The sequence below is a fragment of the Achroia grisella genome, unplaced genomic scaffold (assembly GCF_030625045.1).
Source record: "Achroia grisella isolate CSIRO2021 unplaced genomic scaffold, CSIRO_AGI_Agris_v1 utg778, whole genome shotgun sequence".
In the NCBI taxonomy this organism is placed as follows: Eukaryota; Metazoa; Arthropoda; class Insecta; order Lepidoptera; family Pyralidae; genus Achroia; species Achroia grisella.
Window position 1 is genome coordinate 952,861 of NW_026713018.1, and position 11,126 is coordinate 963,986.

The 11,126-nt window shown below is 34.7% G+C and overlaps 1 protein-coding gene across 1 annotated transcript; it reads left to right on the forward strand.

Moving 5' to 3' along the window:
• Nucleotides 1-1,795: 1,795 nt before the first annotated feature.
• LOC131850609 (secretory phospholipase A2 receptor-like) lies at nt 1,796-9,411 on the forward strand. Its single transcript, XM_059200904.1, has 6 exons — nt 1,796-1,880; nt 3,630-3,743; nt 5,355-5,498; nt 7,108-7,302; nt 7,951-8,211; nt 9,194-9,411. The coding sequence occupies exons 1-6, from the start codon at nt 1,820-1,822 to the stop codon at nt 9,382-9,384; spliced, it is 966 nt and encodes a 321-aa protein (XP_059056887.1). The 5' UTR covers nt 1,796-1,819; the 3' UTR covers nt 9,385-9,411.
• Nucleotides 9,412-11,126: the final 1,715 nt, after the last annotated feature.

The following is an 11,126-nucleotide window of genomic DNA, read 5'->3' on the forward strand; positions in this document are numbered from 1 at the left end:
GAACTACGTATTTTTAATTTTGATAAGGTTTGTATTAAATTATTTTTGTGTCGTGTAGTCGAGTAAAATTTTAAATTACGCATGATGTGACCAGTTTTGGCGCAATATATAAAAATAAGTCCACATATACGTGAATAATAATATTTAGAAAGAAATTTTGATTTAATTTAATTGGAAAGGGATGAAAAAGTTAAAAGAAAGGGTTGTAAAACAACCCTTTCTTTTTCTTTTCATCAATAACTCGATAATGGCAAGAAATATGCAAAAAAGTTTTAAACAAATAGTTGTAGAGAAAAAAATTGTACACAAAATAGGTCCTTTTAATTTTTTCATTATCTGGTGTTGTTTTCATAATGGCGGTAGTGATTAGTAGTAGTAACGGCGGGGTATTTCACTTAATGTTTTGAAAAAAATTGAGTATTTTGTTACAAATTTGATGTTTCCAAAAAAGTCCTTACTTTTTTGGAAACATGCAAGTAAGGATTTTTAATGTTTTAAATACCAAAGTTTTTAAGTTATGTAAAAAATAAATATTTCACGTGCAGAACAGTATGGTTTTTATACCTTTCAGATACTGTTTACATGTTCATTTGTATGTTTTAGCGGTATAATATTGTATTACTTATAATAAATATATAAAAATGTGTATCTCAGTAGGAAATCATTGGAAAATCCAAATATGGATAGATTACAGAAGTTCCTTGAAGTACGAGTATCACCTGACTTGATCGTTTTGTTAATTGAATATTTATTCATTTTTGATCAAAAAAAAAAATTGGCAGTCAACAAAAATAGAAAAATAGAATGAGAAAAAATCAAAAGAAACCAAAAGAGAATACTAAGCCTACGTCAGATTCAGATGATGAGGAGGTGATGCTGTTTGATACAGACTGTGAACCCAATTCTTTGATATGATGTACAGTTCCAGTGTCAGTAAAATCGGAGTGTATTTTTTGTGGTATATTGTTTTAGAATGATACTAATATTCACTTTAATACTCACATGGATCAAGTGCTTCATGTGTGGGCTCTGGGTACATAACAATTGCGCTAGCCCCGAGTTTTATACCTGGATTTGCAGTTTTTGTAAATAATTTGTGTTCCTATCTATATATTACATCTAAACTATTGCCAATTTTAAAATGTATAAATGTGTCTGTGTAACTTGGCAATAAATGGATTTATTATTATTATTATTATATAAAAGTTTAAATGTAATATATCTAAACTTTTTAAAGAGTCTCTTAGAAGTTAAGGTTATTTTTTTATATTGTTTATGGTATTCCATATTTGGGGTACCTATTCTATATATGTTATTTAGTTTTTGAAAATTTTTCTTACCCCAAATTAATTAAACCTACTATTGTTACAAATTATGTAAAATATGTGACTGTTAATAATTGGCACAAAAAGTTTATAATTTATAAGATTTGTCGAAATAATGCTTAAAAATCAAAATGGTATTCCACATTTGGTCACTGTCCTCTTCAGATATATATACCAAGTGTAACCAACTCGGAGAAACCCAAAAAAAAACGTGTTTTAATTATTGTTTCGACGTTTAGTGTAAATTCCAGAATTGCTAATTTTGGGGAATCCGTCCTTACAAGATTTAACTTTAAAGTTGATTTTGCAATGTCTGTAATTGCTTTATTAGTATATCAAATAGGAATATGATAAGTATATTTACGTGAGACGACACATTTGGTATATTAAAGTGATAAAGAATATATATATATATATATATATATATAAATAGCCTATTCATATTGATTTAAATAACATTGCAACAGTACATCGTTTGTACACTTGTTGTGAAAATGGTCAATCTCGTGCAAGCTCTAGGTATTGTGGCATTACTTTATTGTACATCAGTCGCTGGTGAGTATTCAGATTCAAATTCAAAAATCATCCTTATCCTTACTAATATTATAATTGCTAAAGTATCTCTGTCTGTCTGTCTCGCTTTCACGTCAAAACTACTGAACCGATTATTTGAAATTTGGTATGCAGATAGTCTAGATTCTGAGAAGGAACATGCGCTATTTTTGAATGCGAAAAAGTGTTATAAGGGGTTGAAAGGGTAAATGCAGTGTTGTAATTGAGAATCGTCCTTAAGGGGGGGGGGGGGGGGGAGTAAAATAGGGGATGAAAGATTTTATGAAAATTCGTCATATTTAAAGCTAGAACGATTAAACTTTTTTCTTTGTCTTTTTTGGGTTAGTTTACTAAATACTCCACAAATATTATAACTGTGAAAGTAACTCTGTCTGTTTTTCTGTCAGTCAACACGCCAAAACTACTTAACCGATTTAAATGAAATTTGGTACACAGTTAGTCTACTCCCGGAGGAAGGACACAGGCTACTTTGAATGCGAAAAAAGGGTTGTAAAGGGGTTGAAAGGGTAGGTGCAAGGTTGTATGGAAGAATCGTCATTTTTAAAGCTTGAATTTTTTTTTAGACTATTGATTAAATATAAACAAAGATAAACTGTTGTAAGGAGTTAAAAGAGAGATGAAAATTGTATGGAAGTGTCGTCATTATCAAAACAGATACTTTAAACCTATTTTGTAGGCTGTTGATTGAATTGTATGGAAATTTATATCCTCATTTTTGAAGCTAAAATAATGAAACTTTTTTATTTGACTTTTATTGGTTAGGTTGTTAAATATTTTTTCATTATATCTAGTTTACTCACATAGGATATTTTGACGTTTTTTTCATGAAAATCAGTTTTTTACATTAATATTCTTCCCTACTATTCAATTCAGTCGCTAGATTATTATTATATTCATCATTTACTATTCACCTGGTAAGAAAGTCAACTGAATTTTTATTTAGCGTGCATGAACAACTATTGCCACGTACGTTTGTCATTCAAATTCAAATTCAAATTCAAAAATCATTTATTCATGTAGGACATTTTAGCCGCTTATGAACGTCAAGTTATTACATTATATTTTTTTCCTACCGTCCAGTTCGGTATATAGATCCAATTGAGAAGAACTGACAAGAAACTGAATTGAATTACTTTTTTTTAATCCAGTTTATTTACAATGCATAGGTATATATATAGGTGTCTATGTCTAACATTAAATGAAAATCCCGAACATGAAAACTATTGCCATGCACGCTCGTCATTCAAGTAATCGTTTAGTGAGTAATAGGCCTTGCTCAGTAAATATGATTTAACAGATGTTTTGAATTTATTAAAGAGTAATTCCAGTATATCTTTTGGTATCTTATTGTAAATTTTTATACCTATTCCCATAAAAGACCTTGACTTTTTCTAAACGATAACATTGGTATCACTAAAGAGTGATACCAATGTTATAATTGTGTATGAAACAAAAATCGCAATCGGAAAGTGTATTGCGTGTACGTGAAAATACAGTGAGTATAATTTGCCGGAATGAGAATCGAACGTGTTTCAACAGTAGCAACTATCGAAGACCAAGTACGTCTGACTATAACTTTCCATCTACACGCTATTCTTCAGCTTCACCCTGATCATGACGGTTGTAACACTGCCGAAGTATCGGGAACACAATAATCATGATCGATCACGGTACAACTGTAAATTTCCTAATCGGAAACTAATTAATGCTGAAATAGAGGTTTGTCAACAGGAGACAAAGTATTCCGGTTCGACTACACCTCCAGTAGAAACATCGATGGCTGGTGGAAGTTACACAATATTCCTGTAACATGGAACATGGCACGTCTACGATGCCTTGCTGAAGGTAATTATAATATAAATAACAATTGCTCAGAACCATTCACAATTTAAGGTACTACTATTTAGAATTTTACTATTTAAGGTACACACATTTAAATATTTAGGTAGTCTGATTACAGTAACTCCAGATATACTAAAGACATTAATATTAGAATATAATAGCGAAAAGTGCATTTAATGATAAAAAACATCTTTTGAGAGCTAATATATCAAAGTCCTCTCGGAAACCTTGGATAGGACACAAAAGGAAAGAGACAAACTGGAAGCCTTTGAAATGTGGTGTTGGAGAAGAATGGAAAGAATTAGCTGGAAAGATAAAATAAAGAATGAAGAAGTGCTTGAGAGGATTAAAGAAAAGAGACAGATCATAGATATTATTGAGAATAGGCGGGGAAAAATGTTGGGACACTTGATACGACACTACGAACTAATTAACAACATTATAGAAGGAAAAATAGATGGAAAGAGAGGAAAGGGAAGACCAAGACACAGCTATATCAAGCAAGTTAAAGAAAAAGTTGGAGTCGTGTCGTATCAACAGCTAAAAGGAGTGTTAGAAGATCGTGGAAGGTGGCGGGAGCTCCACCGACAAGAGCACAGCTCTTAAATTATGTATGAATGAATGAACTATTTAGAAAGACACGTAACACCCCTGTAGAGTAAGAGCCCATGACAGCCAGACAATCGTATTATTAGTGAATGTGAAAGTTCTTGTATGTTTATTTATTTATTTATTATTACATCACACATCTCAACACAATAAAAAAACGATGCCGACAGCTGCATATAAATTATTATATAAGAAAACCGTAAATAAAAATAATTCATTAAATTAGGGATGAAATCATTATATACAAAGAAAAAAATAATAATAATAATAATAAATAAAAGAACAACATAGTAACAAACCAATAATAATAATAAAGTAAAAAATGCATTTCCTATCAACCACTGCGGAGCATCGCCACCGCGTCACTGTGTACTGATGTGTGTGTAAGGGGCCCATCTCAGCATTATGCCATGACAAAAGCCACGACTGATTTTCAGTGGAACCCCGAATAAGTGACTCACGGACAAATGTGCATATAATATAATTAATTTAATACAATATCATATATAATAGACTACATACATAGTTTAAAGGGTATTTATAAATAAATAGAATATGCTGTGTGGATTACATGTGTGTCATTATATGTGTGTCCCCAACACAGGTAAGAACGACCCCCACACATGAAACCTGGATCGCTGTTCCTTTGGCAGGTAACAGGTAACAAAGGTGTAAAAAATTTCATATCAAAGTCGTTAATTTATGAAAGTCCATATTTTCACATATTGCTCGTAACAGTATTATAACTTGCGCTACTTGCCGGGTACTGTCCAACCCTCCCCCCCTTCCAGGTCCAACAAAACGTCGCCCTCAGTCTGTGCAAAAATGCCGATCAGGAAATAATGTATACATCGAAAGGATTGATCGATACGATCTGAAAGGATCAGGAAATAATGTATACATCGTGAGATATTCAGACGCAGTGTCGACTGCGTTTCACAGTGAACAGTGTATTGGGGATCGATGTGGGATGAAGATGTTATAATACAATACATTTTGTTACAGGTGCTATTCTGCTTTCACCACTTAATAAGAACTACGTAAAGACAATGAAAATGATCATGGCTACTAGTAATGGTAGTATACAACGTGGGATATACAGTGGGGTCCACGCGACATACTCTAAAGGCGTTTACTCGTCTATAGAAGGTTAGGAAATTTGTAAACTCCGTTACAATAGAACTCACAAACAAGGTAAACAATGGTGTCACTAACCCAACATAGACGGTTTAGTGATACCACAGATAATATAATATTACATAGTGATACTGATAGCAGCACGAATCATACATCAATAATCATATTGAATATTTGAATTAGTCTAATAAATATTGTGAATCGTTTCACTAAATTAAACTACTAAACTATGAAACTTATAAAATAACTTCTTTATTAATAACTACGTAGCTGCTCCCGCGACTTCGTTTGCGTGGAATTTAACATTAATTTATCTAAAATCAAAGATTTTTCTAAAATAATAGTAGCCTAAGTTACTTCTTATTACGTCTACCTGCCAAAAAAGTCCCGTTAAAATCGGTCTAGCCATTTCAGAGATTATTATACAGCCGGAACAAACAGACCGACAGACAGACAGACAAAAATTTAAAAAGTGGTTTTTTGGTGTATGTACCGTATTTATATTCATATGCATATAGTAAAAATCGGTTATTTCATTACAAACCGACACTCCAATTTTATTTATATGTATAGAGTCTAGATATATAGAAAAAGATATAATTAAAAAAAAAATTCTACTTAAAAAATGACGATACTATTATACAACCATTCATCTCTGTTTTTAACCCCCTTACATCCCTTTTTTCGCACTAAAAAGTATCCTATGTCCTTTATAGACTATCTGTGTACCAAATCCCATTTAAATCGGTTCCGTAGATTTGCCCTTCTTCCGAATACATTACTTAACCAATATTTATCAATAAATCAGAAATTTCATGTGCATTTGAGTTTCCTGCTGTCCACGCCCTCTTGTTCACTGTTAAGTACATCTGTGTGATGTATCGGTAAAGGATTGAGGTCTTTTAAGCATGCTTTAATATCATTGGCCTCTGATCCCGTGGTACTACTGTCAACTTTGGTTTAAAATCTTCCCCTCCGATCGATCCCCCGTCCAATTCAAACGGGGATCGATATTACGACGGCCTGAGCCGAAGTTCGAACCCCTAGTGGTGCCCTCAGACTAAAGTCGTATCCGTCAGGCAGGAGTTGGCCTTCAGCCGCTCCACAAGTCCTTCCGCGGGTTTGGAGTGCCATCTGCACTCGCCCCCTAACGTCCGGTGAAGCTGTAAAGGCCAGCTGCGGCCAACAGTATAAGAAAAGTCCGAAAAAAAAAGGTTTAAAATCACAACAGTTTTATCACCAGGTAACAAAATGGCCGCTATTCCAGACGATACTACGGCAAGATCTATTTTGCCTTGAGCTCGTAATTGTGCCAATATTATTTTAGAGAGAAAGGTTTTTCTCGTCCAGGAACAGAATTTCTCCCATGGCTAGTTTTACTGTTAAACCAAGTCTTCTTCATGGTGAGTACGGAGCGTTGCTGAAGAAGACACAGACGAAGTCAAAATAATTATCGTAACAATTAAGACGAAAATATTGACGACCTCGGTGGTCTAGTGGTTTAGCACACCGCTGGTCCGATGGTCGCAGGTTCGATTCCTCGCACGGCACAAACATTTGTATTCATGAGTATGACTGTTTTATTATATGTATAAATAGATTATAAATCTTTGTTACATAGGAGTGCCACTCTCCAGAATACCCGTGTCCTGGGCACCCGGCGAGCCTGATAACTACGACAACAACGAGAGCTGTTTACTGTTTTTCCCCAATGGGACCATGGCTGATGTCAATTGCAATGAAGTACGTCCCTACATATGTTACAAGAAAAGAAACTATGATGTTGTGCGCTCTGATTGCGGGACAACAGATAGCCGTAAGTATATCGACCAGTTAGTGACACGTCCAAGCTTTGCCCAAGTGCTTATAACCCTGTATGTTTTACATATATAACATGATATGTATGTCACTCTAAAATAATGAATAATTCAAATTGTTACATATACTCGTATATATATATATATCACATAAGGGAGATAAACGAGCTTGCTGCTCACTTGATGGTAAGTAATTACCGCCACCCATGAGGCCTCAGAATACCAGGGGAATTGTAGTATGTTGCCGGCCTTTTAAGCAGGAATAAGTTATTTTCTTAAAGGTTTCAGTAGCGTATCGGTTCACAAATAACATTGCTGGAAGGGGATTTCACAATGTGGTTGTGCGTGGCAAAAAGTTTCTAGAAAACCGCACTGTTGAGGCCGCCATTCATCCAGATGAACAGGATGGTATTTTAGTTTCTGTTGGGTAGTGCGATGGTGAAATCAGTTGATATTAAACAGATATTATTATTAATAATTCTACAAATTAATACAATTATTCCCAAGTTTACTTCACTCATATCAAAATATGCTCTTATCTTGTCTTTTCAATATTATTATATATTGATTACTTGCATATGCTCAATATATTAATATATTATAAGAATATTAATAATATTATAATAAAACGATTGATTACCGAACAGAATACCATTTGGAGTCCAGGACGGGCAGTTGCTACAAATTTCACACCATAGGCCAGACGTGGCACCAAGCGTACATGACGTGTGCTGCTGAAGGTGGATACCTGGCCATCATCAACAACGATATCGAGGCTCAAGCACTCAAAGAGCTAGCTGCAAAATATCCTGAAACCAGAGAAATAGCAAAATTTACGAATTTCACGGATCCAGTTGCTGTCGGATATTACGATTGGAATAAAGACCGTACTTGGTTTACTATTCATGGTAGTAAATTTATGTTAATTTATTTTAGAATACAATAGAATTCCCAAAAGACTTGTTACCGAGTCTTAAGTAACCGACTAAGAAGAATCTTCTTTTGTAATATCCTGCCTATCATACCAACTCATTGCCATCAAATTGTAATAATTATTGATATGTATTATCCTATTACCAGGGTGGTATTTTGGGTACTCCGTCTTCTGCTCGATCTCCCTATCTTCTCTCCGATCTTACCTATCTTTGTTTTCTTAGAACGAGTGTTATAGTTATAGCTTCTAAATAATTTCGTAAGCACACGTCCTAATGCAAATCGATCATTTAATAATGTTTTATTTTACTTAATGGATTTATATTGTTTTGTTTAATTCCGCTACCGTGCTAGCAGGTGTGAGGTCCAGTGTTGACTATTCGGTAACGAAACTGTACTGTAGTCGCCGAGCAATTCACACTTCCAAACTATATCAAGGAAATACTTCTCGCAATATGGGTGTAAATCCAATTCTTCTTCTTCTCACTCGCTTCGTTCTTGTCAGAACGGTCGTGGTTATTACGTAGTGGGATGTGAGGCTGATGTCATCCACCGTACGACAGCTCGCCATTTGTCTTGTAAATCCAATAGCGGTCGGAATTTAATTAGTAATCGTGAAGGTTAGAACGTTTCCAGTAGCGGTGGTCAAGTTTTAATCATACTTATTTCTTTTTTTATAACACAGAAGACAAACGAGCTTGCGGTTCACCTGATGGTAAGTGATTACCGCCGCCCATGAGCACCCGCAACACCAGGGGAATTGCAAGTATATTGTCGGCCTTTTAAAAAGGAATAAGCTATTTTCTTGAAGGTTTCAATATCGTATCGGTTCGGAAATACCATTGCTGGAAGGTGATTTATGGATACATAAAGGAATTAAACAAAATAATACAAATTCTACCCTAAGTAAAGAAATTTACTTTTACAATATATTACCTAATTCGATTTCCTTTTAAGGTGAATCATTAAGCGAAGCTGGCTATAGGATCTGGTCCGAAAACCAACCAGATAATGCTAAAATTGAAAACATGGGACAACATTGCGGTGGTATGTTGAGATCTAGTTTATTGGACGATGTGTGGTGTGAAGATCTGACTTACCAATTCATTTGCGAGAAAAGCCCAGAAAGCTTGATACCCGAAGCATAAATGTTTTATTTGTGACTGTATTTTGATTCTGGGGACATTAAAAATATATTGATTCTACGATTGTTTTATTGTTTTTTAAATCTATAGTTTGACAGTTGTCTAGCGGTCCAACACATCGCTTTACTTCAGATGGTCGCGGGTTCAATTCCTCGCATGGTGCGAACATTTGTAATCATGTGTATGATTGTTTGGATTTACAAAAAATAGTATCTATGTATTTACATCAGTTGTCTAGTACAGATATCATAAGATCTCCTTAACTTGGGACTAGATAGCGCTGTGTTAATTATCCTGGGTTATTTATTTATTTATTTCATATTGGTCGGCAGCCTCGGATCCTTTTTTTTTTCCAGGCGGCAAAACCAAACCAAAACCTTGGCAGATAGTTCATTACACAATCTAAGTGTACGTAAAACCGCACTGTCCGAGACCACAACGATTAAGCGTGTGGGGACGACAGATTCCCTGTCAAAGTCACAAAACATTGTAAGTCACAATTTTTTGAAAATTATTGTCGTCTTCTGTAGGATAACAGATTGACATGTAGCAAGATATTTTCTACACGTGCTATCATCCACGCTACTTCCTAGAATCCTTAACGCGCGGCACGTGTACATTAGAATTTTACACGTGTCGCTTTTAAGCGCAGCTGCAGGTAACGACGGCTCCGAAGGTCGCGCAGCTGCGTTTCTACTGTACACGTGCCGTGCGATAAAGATTCTAGGAAGTTAATAACGTGCCACCACGTGTAGAAAGTGTGTTGCTACAAACAATACAGCTTAGGTACTTCTAATGGACGCAGGCTCGATTCTTCGTATTATATAAACACTAGCCGTGCCCGCGGTTTCACCCACATGAATATATGATATTTATAGTAAATGTGTTATTCTGATGTATAAGCTATATTATATATTAAATTATATGTATGTTGGGCTATAATGTATCTATAAATATAGGCCTAGTTGTCTGAAATAAATTAATAAATAAAAAACCATCATATATCAGTAAAATTTTATTAAAATCATGTTCACAAACTTTCGTGTTAATAATATTAGTAAGATTTCTATTCATGATTATAATTGCTTGTATTGGTCTGGTTTTTTTTGAGAGATGATGATGGTATGGTGTACTATACCTGCGCCAACGGTATAACCTGGCGGGCCTCCTGTGGAACATGATAAGATGTGTATAATGAGGTCAGGTCAGTTAGCCCCATGTAGCAAATTGACTAGGAATTTAACATGATGGTTTCCAGGGGAAACCGCTTGGAGGTCAACCTGACGTGGTATAATGGGGTCTTTAATACACATTATTAACAATCCCTTTCCCCCCTTGATTGATCTGGTTATTTCTATGTTGTACAGGGTGGCCCAGAAGTCACTTTACATTTTGAAAATTAAATAACTTTTTTTCTATTAATATATTTCTTTTTCTCTTTTCAGAATTAAAAAATATAATCCCTGGAAATTTTTATTATGGATAAGTTTAGAACAGAACGTAAAGATAATTGAATTTTACTTTGAAAATGGATGGTCAATTGTTGCAACGCAAAGATCGTATATGCGCCATTTTAATGTTCGACATCCCCTTAGTAGGCCTGCAATAAGGAACTTAGTGAAGCGTTTTCAACAGCATGGCTCTGTAAGTGATAGGGCTAGAAGTGGACGATGTCTTTCAGTACGTACACGTGAAAGTACTGAAGCTGTGAGCCGTAGCATTGAAGAGAACCCAACCACATCCAC

Coding starts and splice junctions, on each gene's coding strand:
- LOC131850609 (XM_059200904.1), top strand. CDS start 1,820: ATGGTCAATCTCGTGCAAGCTCTAGGTATTGTGGCATTACTTTATTGT. Junction 1,881..3,629: donor TTATTGTACATCAGTCGCTG/GTGAGTATTCAG, acceptor GTTTGTCAACAG/GAGACAAAGTATTCCGGTTC. Junction 8,212..9,193: donor TACTTGGTTTACTATTCATG/GTAGTAAATTTA, acceptor TTTCCTTTTAAG/GTGAATCATTAAGCGAAGCT.